This window comes from Salmo salar, chromosome ssa11, assembly GCF_905237065.1.
Source record: "Salmo salar chromosome ssa11, Ssal_v3.1, whole genome shotgun sequence".
Classification (NCBI taxonomy): Eukaryota; Metazoa; Chordata; class Actinopteri; order Salmoniformes; family Salmonidae; genus Salmo; species Salmo salar.
In genome coordinates this window covers 32,582,516-32,601,593 of record NC_059452.1, presented here as the reverse complement: position 1 = coordinate 32,601,593, position 19,078 = coordinate 32,582,516, and the positions used below count along the sequence as shown (strand labels likewise).

The window sequence follows — 19,078 nt, the reverse complement described above, 5'->3', positions numbered from 1 at the left end:
TGTAGACTGTTAAACCTCTCTAGACTGTTAAACCTCTCTAGACTGTGTAGACTGTTAACCTCTCTAGACTGTGTAGACTGTTAAACCTCTCTAGACTGTTAACCTCTCTAGACTGTGTAGACTGTTAAACCTCTCTAGACTGTTAACCTCTCTAGACTGGTAACCTCTCTAGACTGTGTAGACTGTTAAACCTCTCGAGACTGTTAACCTCTCTAGACTGGTAACCTCTCTAGACTGTGTAGACTGTTAAACCTCTCTAGACTGGTAACCTCTCTAGACTGTGTAGACTGTTAACCTCTCTAGACTGTGTAGACTGTTAAACCTCTCTAGACTGTTAACCTCTCTAGACTGGTAACCTCTCTAGACTGTGTAGACTGTTAAAGCTCTCTAGACTGTTAACCTCTCTAGACTGTGTAGACTGTTAACCTCTCTAGACTGTTAACCTCTCTAGACTGTGTAGACTGTTAAACCTCTCTAGACTGTTAACCTCTCTAGACTGTGTAGACTGTTAAACCTCTCTAGACTGTTAACCTCTCTAGACTGGTAACCTCTCTAGACTGTGTAGACTGTTAAACCTCTCTAGACTGTTAACCTCTCTAGACTGGTAACCTCTCTAGACTGTGTAGACTGTTAAACCTCTCTAGACTGTTAACCTCTCTAGACTGGTAACCTCTCTAGACTGTGTAGACTGTTAACCTCTCTAGACTGTGTAGACTGTTAAACCTCTCTAGACTGTTAACCTCTCTAGACTGGTAACCTCTCTAGACTGTGTAGACTGTTAAAGCTCTCTAGACTGTTAACCTCTCTAGACTGTGTAGACTGTTAAACCTCTCTAGACTGTTAACCTCTCTAGACTGTGTAGACTGTTAAACCTCTCTAGACTGTTAAACCTCTCTAGACTGGTAACCTCTCTAGACTGTGTAGACTGTTAAACCTCTCTAGACTGTGTAGACTGTTACAGCTCTCTAGACAGGTAACCTCTCTAGACTGTGTAGACTGTTAAACCTCTCTAGACTGTTAACCTCTCTAGACTGTGTAGACTGTTAAACCTCTCTAGACTGTGTAGACTGTTAACCTCTCTAGACTGTGTAGACTGTTAACCTCTCTAGACTGGTAACCTCTCTAGACTGTGTAGACTGTTAAACCTCTCTAGACTGTGTAGACTGTTACAGCTCTCTAGACTGGTAACCTCTCCAGACTGTGTAGACTGTTACAGCTCTCTAGACTGGTAACCTCTCTAGACTGTGTAGACTGTTAAACCTCTCTAGACTGTTAACCTCTCTAGACTGTGTAGACTGTTAAACCTCTCTAGACTGTGTAGACTGTTAAACCTCTCTAGACTGTTAACCTCTCTAGACTGTGTAGACGGTTAACCTCTCTAGACTGGTAACCTCTCTAGACTGTGTAGACTGTTAAACCTCTCTAGACTGTGTAGACTGTTAACCTCTCTAGACTGTGTAGACTGTTAACCTCTCTAGACTGTTAACCTCTCTAGTCTGTGTAGACTGTTAACCCTCTCTAGACTGTGTAGACTGGTAACCTCTCTAGACTGTGTAGACTGTTAACCTCTCTAGACTGTGTAGACTGTTAACATCTCTAGACTGTGTAGACTGTTAAACCTCTCTAGACTGGTAACCTCTCTAGACTGTGTAGACTGTTAACCCTCTCTAGACTGGTAACCTTTCTAGACTGTGTAGACTGGTAACCTCTCTAGACTGTTAAACCTCTCTAGACTGTGTAGACTGTTAACCTCTCTAGACTGTGTAGACTGGTAACCTCTCTAGACTGTTAAACCTCTCTAGACTGTGTAGACTGTTAAACCTCTCTAGACTGTGTAGACTGTTAAACCTCTCTAGACTGGTAACCTCTCTAGACTGTGTAGACTGTTAACCTCTCTAGACCGTGTAGACTGTTTAACCTCTCTAGACTGTGTAGACTGTTAAACCTCTCTAGACTGTGTAGACTGTTAAACCTCTCTAGACCGTGTAGACTGTTAAATCTCTTTAGACTGTTAACCTCTCTAGACTGTGTAGACTGTTAAATCTCTCTAGACTGTGTAGACTGTTAAACCTCTCTAGACTGTGTAGACAGTTAAACCTCTCTAGACTGTGTAGACTGTTAAACCTCTCTAGACTGTGTAGACTGTTAAACCTCTCTAGACTGTTAACCTCTCTAGACTGTGTAGACTGTTAAACCTCTCTAGACTGTTATTCTCTCTAGACTGTGTAGACTGTTAAACCTCTCTAGACTGTTAACCTCTCTAGACTGTGTATACTGTTAAACCTCTCTAGACTGGTAACCTCTCTAGACTGTGTAGACTGTTAACCCTCTCTAGACTGTGTAGACTGTTAACCTCTCTAGACTGTGTAGACTGTTAAACCTCTCTAGACTGTTAAACCTCTATAGACTGTGTAGACTGTTAAACCTCTCTAGACTGTTAACCTCTCTAGACTGTGTAGACTGTTAAACCTCTCTAGACTGTTAAACCGCTCTAGACTGTGTAGACTGTTAAACCTCTCTAGACTGTGTAGACTGTTAAACCTCTCTAGACTGTTAAACATCTCTAGACTGTTAACCCTCTCTAGACTGTGTAGACTGTTAACCTCTCTAGACTGTATAGACTGTTAAACCTCTCTAGACTGTGTAGACTGTTAACCTCTCTAGACTGTGTAGACTGTTAACCTCTCTAGACTGTGTAGACTGTTAACCTCTCTAGACTGTATAGACTGTTAAACCTCTCTAGACCCCACAATTCATTACTGAGGAAATACATCCCTCTCTGAAATGAGACTCTCTCTACTCTATGTAGACTACTAGCAACAGAAAGAGAACTCCCATCTAGCCTTTTTTACATGAATTTGACACCTTTTGGTACATTTTTGTGGCATTGACACTTTTCAGGAGACTTCCTGACTTTTACACTTTCCGGGACATTGCATTTGACAGTTTCATATACTTTTCTGATGCGGCAGACAGACGGTTGTGATTGGACAGCAGACGTACCTACACAAAAGCGCCCGGTTGGGTCGAGCAGATAGCCATGTTTACAAATACATTTAAAGCTTCCCTCGTCGTTGATGCACATCCCATTCAAACACATGTTCCTGATCAGACACTCATCCATGTCTGGGAGAGAGAAACACACACACACACACACACACACACACACACACACACACACACACACACACACACACACACACACACACACACACACACACACACACACACACACACACACACACACACACACACACACACACACACACACACACACAACATATTAGGACAATATATACAGGTCATAGATAACAATAGGTCAAAATGAATCTAAAATATGTGGGAAAATACTATTAGAATATACAGAACGACTGCATGACTTCAAGTAGTGTAGAGGGTTGCACATCTAAGATCCAGAATGAATTCAGATTGAGAGAAAGAAAGAATGACAGAAACTGAGAGACAGAGATAGAGAGAGAAACAGAGAGACAGAGAGAGAGAGAGAAACAGAAAGACGGAGAGAGAAACACAGAGACAGACAGAGAGAGAGAGAAATAGAGAGACAGAGAGAGAAACAGAGAGACAGAGAGAGAGAGAAACAGAGAGACAGAGAGAGAGAGAAACAGAGAGACAGAGAGAGAAACACAGAGACAGAGAGAGAGAGAAACAGAGAGACAGAGAGAGAAAAGGAGAGACAGAGAGAGAGAGAAACAGAGAGAGAGAGAAACACAGAGACAGAGAGAGAGAAACAGAGACAGAGAGAGAAACATGAGGGAGAGAGAGAGAAACAGAGAGACAGAGAGAGAAACATGAGGGAGAGAGAGAAACAGAGAGAGAGACAGAGAGAGAGAGAGAGAGAGAGAGAGAGAGAGAGAGAGAGAGAGAGAGAGAGAGAGAAACGGAAAGACAGAGAGAAAGAGAGAGAGAAACAGAGAGAGAGAGAGAAACAGAAAGACAGAGAGAAAGAGAGAGAGAGAGAGAGAGAGAGAGAGAGAGAGAGAGAAACAGAAAGACAGAGAGAAAGAGAGAGAGAAACAGAGAGAGAGAGAGAAACAGAAAGACAGAGAGAAAGAGAGAGAGAAACAGAGAGAGAGAGAGAAACAGAAAGACAGAGAGAAAGAGAGAGAGAGAAACAGAGAGAGAGAGAGAAACAGAAAGACAGAGAGAAAGAGAAACACAGAGAGAGAGAAACAGAGAGACAGACAGAGAGAGAGAGAGAGAGAAACAGAGACAGAAACATGAGGGAGAGAGAGAAACAGAGAGACAGACAGAGAGAGAGAGGAGAGAGAGAAACAGAGAGACAGAGAGAGAAACACAGAGAGACAGAGAGAAAGAGAGAGAGAGAAACAGAGAGAGAAAGAGAAACAGAGAGAGAGAAACAGAAAGACAGAGAGAAAGAGAGAGAGAGAAACAGAGAGAGAGAGAGAAACAGAAAGACAGAGAGAAAGAGAGAGAGAGAAACAGAGAGAGAAAGAGAAACAGAGAGAGAGAGAAACAGAAAGACAGAGAGAAAGAGAGAGAGAGAAACAGAGAGAGAAACAGAAAGACAGAGAGAAAGAGAGAGAGAGAAACAGAGAGAGAAAGAGAAACAGAGAGAGAGAGAAACAGAAAGACGGAGACAAAGAGAAACACAAAGAGAGAGAGAGAAACAGAGAGACAGAGAGAGAGAGAGAGAGAGAGAAACAGAGACAGAAACATGAGGGAGAGAGAGAAACAGAGAGACAGACAGAGAGAGAGAGAGAAACAGAAAGACAGAGAGAAAGAGAGAGAGAGAAACAGAGAGACAGAGAGAGAAACACAGAGAGACAGAGAGAAAGAGAGAGAGAGAGAAACAGAAAGACAGAGAGAAAGAGAGAGAGAGAAACAGAGAGAGAGAGAGAAACAGAAAGACAGAGAGAAAGAGAGAGAGAGAAACAGAGAGAGAGAAACAGAGAGAGAGAGAGAAACAGAAAGACAGTCTTCCCTGTGGCTCAGTTGGTAGAGCATGGTGTTTGCAACGCCAGCATGGTGTGTGCAACGCCAGGGTTGTGGGTTCGATTCCCACGGGGGGCCAGTACAAAAAGAAAATGCGTGAAATGAAATGTATGCATTCACTACTGTAAGTCGCTCTGGATAAGAGGGTCTGCTAAATGACTAAAATGAAAAATAAAATGAAGAAAGAGAGAAAGAGAAACAGAGAGAGAGAGAAACAGAAAGACGGAGACAAAGAGAAACACAAAGAGAGAGAGACAGAGAGAGAGAGGAGAGAGAGAGAGAGAGAAACACAGACAGGGAGAGAAACAGAAAAAACTGAGAGACAGAGAAACAGAGCGAGAGATTTTGATTCTCATTTTTTATTTTTATATTGTAAATATCCAAAATAAGCTTTGGCAATATGTACATTGTTACGTCATGCCAATAAAGCAAATTGAATTGAATTGAATTGAATTAAGAGAGAGAAACAGAGCGAGAGAGAGAGATAGAGAGAGTGAAACAGAGAAACAGAGAGAGAGAGAAACAGAGAGAGAAACAGGGAGAGAGAGAGAGAAAGAAAAACAGAGAGAGAAAGAAACAGAGAGAGAGAGAGAGTGAAAAAGCGAAACAGAGAAACAGAGAAACAGAGAGAGAAACACAGAGAGAAACACAGAGAGAGAGAGAGAAACAGAGACAGAGAGAGAGAGAGAGTGAAAAAGCGAAACAGAGAAACAGAGAAACAGAGAGAGAAACACAGAGAGAAACACAGAGAGAGAGAGAAACAGAGACAGAGAGAGAGAAATAGAGAAAGAGAGACAGAGAGAGAGAGAAACAGAGAATGAAAGAGAGAGAGACAGAGAGAAACAGATACAGACTGATGTATTTGACAATATGTATCAATAGGGCATGTTAACAAAGTTAATTAAAATGAAAATTGTGAGCCATATTGAAAGAAAAGAGAGAAACAGAGAGAAACAATGAGAAACAGAGAGCAACAGAGACCAACAGAGATCAACAGAGACCAACAGAGATCAACAGAGACCAACATAGACCAACAGAGACCAACAGAGACCAACAGAGACCAACAGAGACCAACAGAGATCCACAAAGACAAACAGAGACCAACAGAGATCAACAGAGACCAACAGAGACCAACAGAGACCAACAGAGATCAACAGAGACCAACAGAGATCAACAGAGACCAACATAGACCAACAGAGACCAACAGAGACCAACAGAGACCAACAGAGATCCACAAAGACAAACAGAGACCAACAGAGATCAACAGAGACCAACAGAGATCCACAAAGACAAACAGAGACCAACAGAGATCAACAGAGACCAACAGAGACCAACAGAGACCAACAGAGATCAACAGAGACCAACAGAGATCAACAGAGACCAACATAGACCAACAGAGACCAACAGAGACCAACAGAGACCAACAGAGATCCACAAAGACAAACAGAGACCAACAGAGATCAACAGAGACCAACAGAGACCAACAGAGACCAACAGAGATCCACAAAGACAAACAGAGACCAACAGAGATCAACAGAGACCAACAGAGATCAACAGAGACCAACAGAGACCAACAGAGATCAACAGAGACCAACAGAGATCAACAGAGACCAACAGAGATCAACAGAGACCAACAGAGACCAACAGAGACCAACAGAGAACAACAGAGACCAACAAAGATCCACAAAGACAAACAGAGACCAACAGAGATCAACAGAGATCAACAGAGACCAACAGAGATCAACAGAGACCAACAGAGACCAACAGAGATCAACAGAGATCCACAAAGACAAACAGAGACCAACAGAGATCAACAGAGACCAACAGAGATCAACAGAGATCAACAGAGACCAACAGAGACCAACAGAGACCAACAGAGATCAACAAAGATCCACAAAGACAAACAGAGACCAACAGAGATCAACAGAGACCAACAGAGATCAACAGAGATCAACAGAGACCAATAGAGATCAACAGAGACCAACAGAGACCAACAGAGATCAACAGAGATCAACAGAGACCAACAGAGACCAACAGAGACCAACAGAGATCAACAGAGACCAACAGAGACCAATAGGGATCAACAGAGACCAACAGAGACCAACAGAGATCAACAGAGATCAACAGAGATAGACAGAGATCAACAGAGACCAATAGAGATCAACAGAGACCAACAGAGACCAACAGAGATCAACAGAGATCAACAGAGACCAACAGAGACCAACAGAGATCAACAGAGATCAACAGAGATCAACAGAGACCAATAGAGATCAACAGAGACCAACAGAGACCAATAGAGATCAACAGAGACCAACAGAGACCAACAGAGACCAACAGAGACCAATAGAGATCAACAGAGACCAACAGAGACCAACAGAGACCAACAGAGATCAACAGAGACCAACAGAGACCAACAGAGACCAACAGAGATCAACAGAGATCAACAGAGATCAACAGAGACCAACAGAGACCAATAGAGATCAACAGAGACCAATAGAGATCAACAGAGTCCAACAGAGACCAACAGAGACCAACAGAGACCAACAGAGATCAACAGAGACCAACAGAGACCAATAGAGATCAACAGAGACCAACAGAGACCAATAGAGATCAACAGAGACCAACAGAGATCAACAGAGATCAACAGAGACCAACAGAGACCAATAGAGATCAACAGAGACCAACAGAGACCAATAGAGATCAACAGAGATCAACAGAGACCAACAGAGACCAATAGAGATCAACAGAGACCAACAGAGATCAACAGAGACCAACAGAGACCAACAGAGACCAACAGAGATCAACAGAGATCAACAGAGACCAACAGAGACCAACAGAGACCAACAGAGATCAACAGAGACCAACAGAGATCAACAGAGACCAACAGAGACCAACAGAGATCAACAGAGATCAACAGAGATCAACAGAGACCAACAGAGACCAACAGAGACCAACAGAGATCAACAGAGACCAACAGAGATCCACAAAGACAAACAGAGAGAGAGGTGTATTTGAGACAGACCTTGACAGTTCTTCCCGTCAGTAGAGATCTCAAAGCCGGCGTTGCAGACACAGTGGAAGCTCCCCTCAGTGTTCACACACCTTCCGTTGTTACAGATACGACCGTTTGCCACACACTCATCCAGGTCTGAAACACACACAGGACATGATATTCTCACCACTCTCACCACTCTGTGTGTGTGTATGTGTGTGTGTGTACAGTTGTGTGTGTGTTACCTCTGCACTCGGTCCTGGTAGCAGTAGACTGGAAGCCAGCAGGACACTGGCAGAAGTAGGATCCAGCCGTGTTCACACACTCCCCGTTCACACACGGGTTCCGCTCACACTCATCATCATCTGGAGAGCAAACACAGACACACTGCTCGTAAGAACCAAACTCTGTCCATCAACCAAACTCTGTCCATCTGTCCCTCCCTCCATCCCTCCCTCCTCCATTGCTCCATCCCTCTCTCCCTCCTCCCCTCACCCTCCTGCCCTCTCACCCTCCCTCTCTCCTCCCTCTCACCCTCCCCCCTCCTCCCCTCACCCCACTGCCCTCTCCCTCCCTCCTCCATCCCTCTCTCCCTCCTCCCCTCACCCTCCTGCCCTCTCCCTCCCTCTCTCTCCTCCCTCCTCCATCCCTCTCTCCCGTCTCCCCTCACCCTCCTGCCCTCTCCCTCCCTCCCTCCCTCCCTCCCTCCCTCCCTCCCTCCCTCCCTCCCTCCTCCCTCCCTCCCTCCTCCATTGCTCCATCCCTCACCGATACACTCTCCTCGTGAGTCTAGTCTGAAGCCCATGTTACAGTCACAGCGGTAGCTTCCAGGGGAGGGGACACAGCGGCCGTTCAGACACAGGTTCCTGTATACCTCACACATGTTAGTAATGCTGGTACTGATGTTCTGGGTCTGGATGATGCCTGGAGGGGGAGAGATTAGTGGAGAGAGGAGTAAAGGAGAGAGAGGGAGAGGATGAGGGAGAGGGATGTAGAGGGGAGAGGGGGAAAGAAGAGAGAAGGAGAGAGAGGGAGAGGGATATAGTGGGGAGAGGGGGAAAGGAGAGAGGGAGAGGATGAGGGAGAGGGATGTAGTGGGGAGAGGGGGAAAGGAGAGAGAAGGAGAGAGAGGGAGAGGGATATAGTGGGGAGAGGGGGAAAGGAGAGAGGGAGAGGATGAGGGAGAGGGATGTAGTGGGGAGAGGGAGAAAGGAGAGAGAGGGAGAGGGAGAGAGAGAAGGGGGGTGAGAGAAAGAAAGAGGGGTTACCACAATACCACATTCATAGTCATAAGAGACACTTCATTAGACATGCACCTCTGGTAATTCTGTTGACCCATTACTGAAGGATTTCTTAACCATTAAGGTTTTAATATGACTCTGATTTTAACATGTGAGGAGGCTTCAGGGGTGAGAGGTGAGGGGTAAGAGGTCAGGGTACTACTTACTGGGACCAGGGTATTGATCTGGTCCAGGCTGAGGCTGGAAAGGGATTGGTGGTCCTGGGTAGGGTGGTCTTGGGTAGATACCTGGGACCTGGGGAATTCCTGGTCTTCCCCCTCCCCCGCCTGGGAGAGGCCCTCCCCCGCCTGGGAGAGTCCCCCCCCTTGGACCGGTCTGCACCTGTGTGCAGAGCTTCTGGTACTCATCTAGAGCAGAGAGAGAGACACATAGAAATATGACGAAATAGAGAAGAAACATCTACAGCTAAAGTGAAAATGATTGCTGATTGTAAATGAGTACTGGGTCAGTACCTACCAGTCCCTGTCATGGGGCACAACTCAGGACTGGACCCGTCCGACCAGCAGCGCCCGCTGTCACAGCAGCACTGTATCTTGGTCAGGAGCTGGGAGTTTTGGTTGGCACAACGCCCGTTCAGCAGGCTGGCATAGCAGTACCCACCCCGGGCATCTGGAGAGAGACAAAACCAGACAACACATGTTTATACCAAACACATCATAGAAATACCCACCATGGATATCTAGAGAGAGAGCAGGCTATTGGGACTCTGAGATTCTGAGTTAAGGGGGGTGAGGGGAAGGGAGTGAGGAAAGAGGAGAGAGGATGGGAGAGAAGGGGGAGAGAGGAAGATGAGGGAGAGAGAGAGGAGGGGATAAAGGAAGGACACAGGGCCAGAGCTTGTTGATGTTCATATTAGTGTGTGGTATTGGTGGGAAACAGATAGATATGTCTGGTCCAGCAGCTCTCTGTGGAGCGGAAGGCTCATAGAGAACATTCCTCACAAACATCCTCTCCTGGGGGGCTGTGTGTGTGTGTGTGTGTGTGTGTGTGTGTGTGTGTGTGTGTGTGTGTGTGTGTGTGTGTGTGTGTGTGTGTGTGTGTGTGTGTGTATATCACTATCCCTGTCTGTCTCTCCATGGTCCTCTCTAGTCAGGATACATCCAGTATATCACTATCCCTGTCTGTCTCTCCATGGTCCTCTCTAGTCAGGATACATCCAGTATATCACTATCCCTGTCTGTCTCTCCATGGTCCTCTCTAGTCAGGATACACACAGTATATCACTATCCCTGTCTGTCTCTCCATGGTCCTCTCTAGTCAGGATACACACAGTATATCACTATCCCTGTCTGTCTCTCCATGGTCCTCTCTAGTCAGGATACATCCAGTATATCACTATCCCTGTCTGTCTCTCCATGGTCCTCTCTAGTCAGGATACACACAGTATATCACTATCCCTGTCTGTCTCTCCATGGTCCTCTCTAGTCAGGATACACACAGTATATCACTATCCCTGTCTGTCTCTCCATGGTCCTCTCTAGTCAGGATACACACAGTATATCACTATCCCTGTCTGTCTCTCCATGGTCCTCTCTAGTCAGGATACACACAGTATATCACTATCCCTGTCTGTCTCTCCATGGTCCTCTCTAGTCAGGATACATCCAGTATATCACTATCCTAGTCTCCCTGTCTGTCTCTGTGTCTGTCTCCCTGTTTCTCTCTCTCTCTCTCCAGCCCCCTTGTCTACCCATGCTGGGTTTATTATTGTCAATAGATCAGCTGTGCTGAGAAGCAGAATGATGTGCTCGCAGAGGTAGAAGATAGCAGAGGTGGAAAACAGAAGAAGTGTCTGTCTGGTCTCTATACTAGCAGTCCTGTCTGTCTGCATGGTCTCTCATGGTGTGCAGAGTTGTGTTTAAGGCATTAGCCAGAGAGAGAGAGAGAGAGCGTGAGAGAGAGAGAGAGAGAGACGGGGAGAGGGTGAGAGAGACTGAAAGAGAGAGAGACAGAGAGAGAAAGCTCTTTCGCAGCTCCTATAATGAAGCAGCAGGAAGAAAGAGGTATGCAGGTATGCACAGTGAGCACAGTGTGACATTACACCCCCCCATCTCCTCTACTCTGTTCTCCTTCACTCTGCATTCAGAGAAAATAGCTCATTGTAGTGGAATTAGAGTGAAGCGACTACTGACCTAAATACTAACGGCTGGAAGTCTGGACAACGTTCAACTCCCCTCTCTCTACCCTCTGCTCTCTGCCTCAGCCAGTGAGGAAGGACGGGGGAAGAGAGAGGGGGGTAGAGAGAAAGATACACAGAGAGGTAGAGAGAGGAGAGCGAGAGAGAGAGAGAGAGAGAGAGAGAGAGAGTTGAGCCGTGGCCAGCCTAGCAGACTGTAGTGCTAAAGGCCCCTCATTACCAGACTTACTGACTTACAGGGACCATACTCTCTCTCTCTCTCTCTCTGTCTCTCTGTCTCTCCCTCTCTGACTTTCTCTCTCTCTCTGAATCTGGCTGGCTAAAGAACAGCTGGTAGAGTTCCAGGTAGAGAGCAGAGTAAACAACAGCTGGTAGAGTTCCAGGTAGAGCGCAGAGTAAAGAACAGCTGGTAGAGTTCCAGGTAGAGAGCAGATTAAAGAACAGCTGGTAGAGTTCCAGGTAGAGAGCAGAGTAAAGAACAGCTGGTAGAGTTCCAGGTAAAGAGCAGAGTAAAGAACAGCTTGTAGAGTTCCAGGTAGAGAGCAGAGTAAAGAACAGCTGGTAAAGTTCCAGGTAGAGAGCAGAGTAAAGAACAGCTGGTAGAGTTCCAGGTAGAGAGCAGATTAAAGAACAGCTGGTAGAGTTCCAGGTAGAGAGCAGAGTAAAGAACAGCTGGTAGAGTTCCAGGTAAAGAGCAGAGTAAAGAACAGCTTGTAGAGTTCCAGGTAGAGAGCAGAGTAAAGAACAGCTGGTAAAGTTCCAGGTAGAGAGCAGAGTAAAGAACAGCTGGTAGAGTTCCAGGTAGAGAGCAGAGTAAAGAACAGCTGGTAGAGTTCCAGGTAGAGAGCAGAGTAAACAACAGCTGGTAGAGTTCCAGGTAGAGAGCAGAGTAAAGAACAGCTGGTAGAGTTCCAGGTAGAGAGCAGAGTAAAGAACAGCTGGTAGAGTTCCAGGTAGAGAGCAGAGTAAAGAACAGCTGGTAGAGGTCCAGGTAGAGAGCAGAGTAAAGAACAGCTGGTAGAGTTCCAGGTAGAGAGCAGAGTAAAGAACAGCTGGTAGAGTTCCAGGTAGAGAGCAGAGTAAAGAACAGCTGGTAGAGTTCCAGGTAGAGAGCAGAGTAAAGAACAGCTGGTAGAGTTCCAGGTAGAGAGCAGATTAAAGAACAGCTGGTAGAGTTCCAGGTAGAGAGCAGAGTAAAGAACAGCTGGTAGAGTTCCAGGTAGAGAGCAGAGTAAAGAACAGCTGGTAGAGTTCCAGGTAGAGAGCAGAGTAAAGAACAGCTTGTAGAGTTCCAGGTAGAGAGCAGAGTAAACAACAGCTGGTAGAGTTCCAGGTAGAGAGCAGAGTAAAGAACAGCTGGTAGAGTTCCAGGTAGAGAGCAGAGTAAAGAACAGCTGGTAGAGTTCCAGGTAGAGAGCAGAGTAAAGAACAGCTGGTAGAGTTCCAGGTAGAGAGCAGAGTAAAGAACAGCTGGTAGAGTTCCAGGTAGAGAGCAGAGTAAAGAACAGCTGGTAGAGTTCCAGGTAGAGAGCAGATTAAAGAACAGCTGGTAGAGTTCCAGGTAGAGAGCAGAGTAAAGAACAGCTGGTAGAGGTCCAGGTAGAGAGCAGAGTAAAGAACAGCTGGTAGAGGTCCAGGTAGAGAGCAGAGTAAAGAACAGCTGGTAGAGTTCCAGGTAGAGAGCAGAGTAAAGAACAGCTGGTAGAGGTCCAGGTAGAGAGCAGAGTAAAGCCAGGCTGCTGGTACAGTATGGAGGAGGAGGCTTACCTATACACCTGGAGCCATCCATTGGAGTGTAGTAGCCCTGAGAACACCTGCAGAAGTAACTGCCCACCGTGTTGGAACACTCTCCTCCACTACACAGACCTGGGATGCTAGAACACTCATCTAGATCTGGAGAGAGGAGAGGAGAGGAGAGGAGAGGAGAGGAGAGGAGAGGAGAGGAGAGGAGAGGAGAGGAGAGGAGAAGAGAGGAGAAGAGAGGCATAAATCATTATTATTGCCAAATTGCAATGTGTTTCACAGCATGTAGACATACAGACAACAACTGTGGTGATAATCAACTGTGACAAGACTAAAGTCGACTGGACTGCAGCGTTTAAGAGCGTGGCTTCAACACGTTAGCCATGACAATGTGAAGAACTGTGTCACAGGATATTTATATTGGAATGTTTGTCAGACAGCTAACCACTGACTGTATTTCACATCCATGGTAGTTCAGAAATATATCTGAAACGGTTTCGACACAGGCCAGTTTTCCTGCCATTATTTCTGGGCATAAAACCGTGCATACTTTTACCCTGCAAATTAGCACCACAAACCCTGCAGAACACTGCAAACCAACCCTGCACTGGCTGCTTGTCTGAATCAGGCCTGCTACAACTTGTCTGTCTTCTTTGTTAATGGGCCAATAATATTCACAGTTTTAATATCTGCTAGAATAAGGCTTTATTCATGTAAGTCTCAAGGAAACGCTCAGAGCAGGTTTTTATTCTGAAGAGTCTGGTTCTTTAACAGGACAGTCATAATATAACCTCTGTCTTCTAGTGTTCCACAGAGGGACAGCCACGCTCTCACACCTGGGTTCAAATAGTACTGAAACAGAGGGACAGCCACGCTCTCACACCTGGGTTCAAATAGTACTGAAACAGAGGGACGGCCACGCTCTCACACCTGGGTTCAAATAGTACTGAAACAGAGGGACAGCCACGCTCTCACACCTGGGTTCAAATAGTACTGAAACAGAGGGACAGCCACGCTCTCACACCTGGGTTCAAATAGTACTGAAACAGAGGGACGGCCACGCTCTCACACCTGGGTTCAAATAGTACTGAAACAGAGGGACGGCCACGCTCTCACACCTGGGTTCAAATAGTACTGAAACAGAGGGACGGCCAGGCTCTCACACCTGGGTTCAAATAGTACTGAAACAGAGGGACGGCCACGCTCTCACACCTGGGTTCAAATAGTACTGAAACAGAGGGACAGCCACGCTCTCACACCTGGGTTCAAATAGTACTGAAAATGAGGGACGGCCACGCTCTCACACCTGGGTTCAAATAGTACTGAAACAGAGGGACGGCCACGCTCTCACACCTGGGTTCAAATAGTACTGAAACAGAGGGACGGCCACGCTCTCACACCAGGGTTCAAATAGTACTGAAACAGAGGGACAGCCACGCTCTCACACCTGGGTTCAAATAGTACTGAAACAGAGGGACGGCCACGCTCTCACACCAGGGTTCAAATAGTACTGAAACAGAGGGACGGCCACGCTCTCACACCTGGGTTCAAATAGTACTGAAAATGAGGGACGGCCACGCTCTCACACCTGGGTTCAAATAGTACTGAAACAGAGGGACGGCCACGCTCTCACACCAGGGTTCAAATAGTACTGAAACAGAGGGACGGCCACGCTCTCACACCTGGGTTCAAATAGTACTGAAAATAATTTAAAATACTGTATCTGTGCTTGATTGAGCTCGCCTTTATTTTTATTTATTTATTTCACCTTTATTTAACCAGGTAGGCTAGTTGAGAACAAGTTCTCATTTGCAACTGCGACCTGGCCAAGATAAAGCATAGCAATTTGTCACATACAACAACACAGAGTTACACATGGAATAAACAAAACATACAGTCAATAATACAGTAGAAAAAAAATACAAAATAAAAGTCTATATACAGTGAGTGCAAATGAGGTAAGATAAGGGAGTTAAGGTAATAAATGGGCCATGGTGGCGAAGTAATTACAATATAGCAATTAAACACTGGAATGGTGGATGTGCAGAAGATGAATGTGCAAGTAGAGATACTTGGGTGCAAAGAAGCAAGATAAATAAATAAATACAGTATGGGGATGAGGTAGATAGATGGGCTGTTTCCAGATGGGCTATGTACAGATGCAGTGATCTGTGAGCTGCTCTGACAGTTGGTGCTTAAAGCTAGTGAGGGAGATATGAGTCTCAAGCTTCAGAGATTTTTGTAGTTCGTTTCAGTCATTGGCAGCAGAGAACTGGAAGGAGAGACGACCAAAGGAGGAATTGGCTTTGGGGGTGACCAGTGAGATATACCTGCTGGAGCGCGTGCTACGAGTGGGTGATGCTATGGTGACCAGTGAACTGAGATAAGATGGGGCTTTACCTAGCAGAGACTTGTAGATAACCTGTAGCCAGTGGGTTTGGCGACGAGTATGAAGCGAGGGCCAACCAACGAGAGCGTACAGGTCGCAGTGGTGGGTAGTATATGGGGCTTTGGTGACAAAACGGATGGCACTGTGATAGACTGCATCCAATTTGTTGAGTAGAGTGTTGGAGGCTATTTCATAGATGACATCGCCGAAGTCGAGGATCGGTAGGATGGTCAGTTTTACGAGGGTATGTTTGGCAGCATGAGTGAAGGATGCTTTGTTGCGATATAGGAAGCCGATTCTAGATTTAATTTTGGATTGGAGATGCTTAATGTGAGTCTGGAAGGAGAGTTTACAGTCTAACCAGACACATAGGTATTTGTAGTCCACGTATTCTAAGTCAGAGCCGTCCAGAGTAGTGATGCTGGACAGGCGAGCAGGTGCGGGCAGTGATTGATTGAATAGCATGCATTTAGTTTTACCTGCGTTTAAGAGCAGTTGGAGGCCACGGAAGGAGAGTTGTATGGCATTGAAGCTCGTCTGGAGGTTAGTTAACACAGTGTCCAAAGAGGGGCCAGAAGTATACAGAATGGTGTCGTCTGCGTAGAGGTGGATCAGAGAATCACCAGCAGCAAGAGCAACATCATTGATGTATACAGAGAAGAGAGTCGGCCCGAGAATTGAACCCTGTGGCACCCCCATAGAAACTGCCAGAGGTCCGGACAACAGGCCCTCAGATTTGACACACTAAACTCTATCAGAGAAGTAGTTAGTAAACCAGGCGAGGCAATCATTTGAGAAACCAAGGCTGTTGAGTCTGCCAATAAGAATGTGGTGATTGACAGAGTCGAAAGCCTTGGCCAGGTCGATGAATACGGCTGCACAGTAATGTCTCTTATCGATGGCTGTTATGATATCGTTTAGGACCTTGAGCGTGGCTGAGGTGCACCCATGACCAGCTCTGAAACCAGATTGCATAGCGGAGAAGTTACGGTGGGATTCGAAATGGTCGGTAATCTGTTTGTTAACTTGGCTTTCGAAGACCTTAGAAAGACAGGGTAGGATAGAAATAGGTCTGTAGCAGTTTGGGTCTAGAGTGTCACCCCCTTTGAAGAGGGGGATGACCACGGCAGCTTTCCAATCTTTGGGAATCTCAGACAATACGAAAGAGAGGTTGAACAGGCTAGTAATAGGAGCAAATAGGAACGGACCAAATAGGAAAGTCACAAACCCCACCCACCTGGAACTGCAGACAAGGCTAAAACAAACACTAAATTATTTCATATAGTATTTCAAATCAAATCAAATTTATTTTTAAAGCCCTTCTTACATCAGCTGATGTCACAAAGTGCTGTACAGAAACCCAGCCTAAAACCCCAAACAGCAAGCAATGCAGGTGTAGAAGCACGGTGGCTAGGAAAAACTCCCTAGAAAGGCCATAACCTAGGAAGAAACCTAGAGAGGAACCAGGCTATGAGGGGTGGCCAGTCCTCTTCTGGCTGTGCCGGGTGGAGATTATAACAGAACATGGCCAAGATGTTCAGATGTTCAAATGTTCATAGATGACCAGCAGAGTCAAATAATAATAATCACAGTGGTTGTCGAGGGTGCAACAGGTCAGCACCTCAGGAGTAAATGTATTTGAACCCAGCTCTGCATTCTGCACCACTCTACTAGGGCGACCATAGATAAATGTGTCTGTGTTCAGCCCTCAACAAGGGTAGGCTAGGTCCTCACACTGACATGAAGAGAGTTAGATCTGTAGTTCAATCTGCTCCTTTAAATGTACATTAAACCAGATGAAGTCTGCTCTAATTCAATGAAATCAAATGAAATGAGGTGTCTTAGAGAAAGTAGAGAGCAGGTTTGATTTAATGAGGGATAATGTCAGGGTAGTGTATGGAGGTAGTGATGTAGGGGATATGTGTGGTCTGTTTCCCTACACTGATCATTATAACATCCTGACTGACTGACGCTGCAGCAACCACAACTCATCGCAAACGCCTTTTAACTCGGGCTTTTACTGGGTACAATTAGGAAATGTCAAACTAATAAAGTTATTTGAAATCCTAGAGTCTGGGTGACAGGGAGAAATGAAAGAAGTACATTGTATCTAGTGTATGTGACACAGTAGCCCTGAGGACGTTCAGAGTGAACACTAACTGTATGCTGAATAAACATATTCCTTAAACTGAATAAAGTTGACTCCTTACACTGAATACTGAATATTTGCTTCTGACAAAACATGACCTTTAAATTACCTTTAAATGTTCTGATATACATGTAAGTATGAGTCTGACTTGTGTGTGTGTGTGCGCGCACATGTGTGTATGCACGCATGTGTGTGTGTGTGTGTGAGTGCGTGCGCATGTGTGTGTGTGAGACAGTCTTACCTTCACATTTCTGTGTGATCTCATTGAACTTGTGTCCAGCAGGACATTTACACTGGAAGGATCCAACAGTGTTGATACAGTTCCCACCCTGACACAGACCTGGGATGGCCTGGCACTCATCCACATCTACACACACAGAACACACTGTTAGCAGCACAGGATACACACACACACACACACACACACACACACACACACACACACACACACACACACACACACACACACACACACACACACATATAAACACACACAGACACACACATATAAACACATGTTTACTTTACTATCCTTGTGGGAACCAAACAATGTATTCCCATTCAAAATCCTATTTTTACTAACCCTAACACTTAACCTAACCCTAACCCCAAACTCTAACCCTAAACCTAACCCCATCCCTAATTCTAACCCTAACCCTAAACCTAACCCTATCCCTAATTCTAACCCTAACCATAATTCTAACCCTAACCCTATCCCCAATTCTAACCCTAACCATAATTCTAACCCTAACCCTAAACCTAACCCCTAACCCTATCCCTAATTCTAACCCTAACCATAATTCTAACCCTTACCCTAGGACTTCTGGTCCCCATAAGGTTAGTAAAACCAAAAACAAACACACACGCTCACACATCCCCACATACTCACCCACCCACATACACCCACACTCATACACCCACACTCATACACCCACACTCATACAAATGAACAGAATACACAGTCCGTCCCAGTGTGTGAGAGCAGGGTGGAGATCGTCCCAGTGCGTGAGAGCAGGGTGGAGATCGTCCCAGTGAGTGAGAGCAGGGTGGAGATCGTCCCAGTGCGTGAGAGCAGGGTGGAGATCGTCCCAGTGAGTGAGAGCAGGGTGGAGATCGTCCCAGTGCGTGAGAACAGGGTGGAGATCGTCCCAGTGAGTGAGAGCAGGGTGGAGATCGTCCCAGTGCGTGAGAGCAGGGTGGAGATCGTCCCAGTGAGTGAGAGCAGGGTGGAGATCGTCCCAGTGCGTGAGAGCAGGGTGGAGATCGTCCCAGTGCATGAGAGCAGGGTGGAGATCGTCCCAGTGCGTGAGAGCAGGGTGGAGATCGTCCCAGTGAGTGAGAGCAGGGTGGAGATCGTCCCAGTGTGTGAGAGCAGGGTGGAGATCGTCCCAGT

At 46.0% G+C, this 19,078-nt stretch overlaps 1 protein-coding gene across 3 annotated transcripts in view; it reads right to left on the bottom strand.

The window, feature by feature from the left end:
* The window catches only part of LOC106595265 (fibrillin-1), a 159,455-nt gene that overhangs the window by 102,353 nt on the left and 38,024 nt on the right, over positions 1–19,078 (bottom strand). For all 3 annotated transcript variants that reach the window (XM_045689380.1, XM_045689379.1, XM_045689381.1), the window contains exons 8-15: positions 17,927–18,052; positions 13,172–13,297; positions 9,724–9,876; positions 9,414–9,614; positions 8,735–8,890; positions 8,212–8,331; positions 7,997–8,122; positions 3,004–3,126 (exon numbers count right to left, since the gene is read on the bottom strand). In XM_045689380.1, the coding sequence (XP_045545336.1) occupies positions 3,004–3,126; positions 7,997–8,122; positions 8,212–8,331; positions 8,735–8,890; positions 9,414–9,614; positions 9,724–9,876; positions 13,172–13,297; positions 17,927–18,052 (1,131 nt within the window). The remainder of the gene's footprint in view (positions 1–3,003; positions 3,127–7,996; positions 8,123–8,211; positions 8,332–8,734; positions 8,891–9,413; positions 9,615–9,723; positions 9,877–13,171; positions 13,298–17,926; positions 18,053–19,078) is intronic.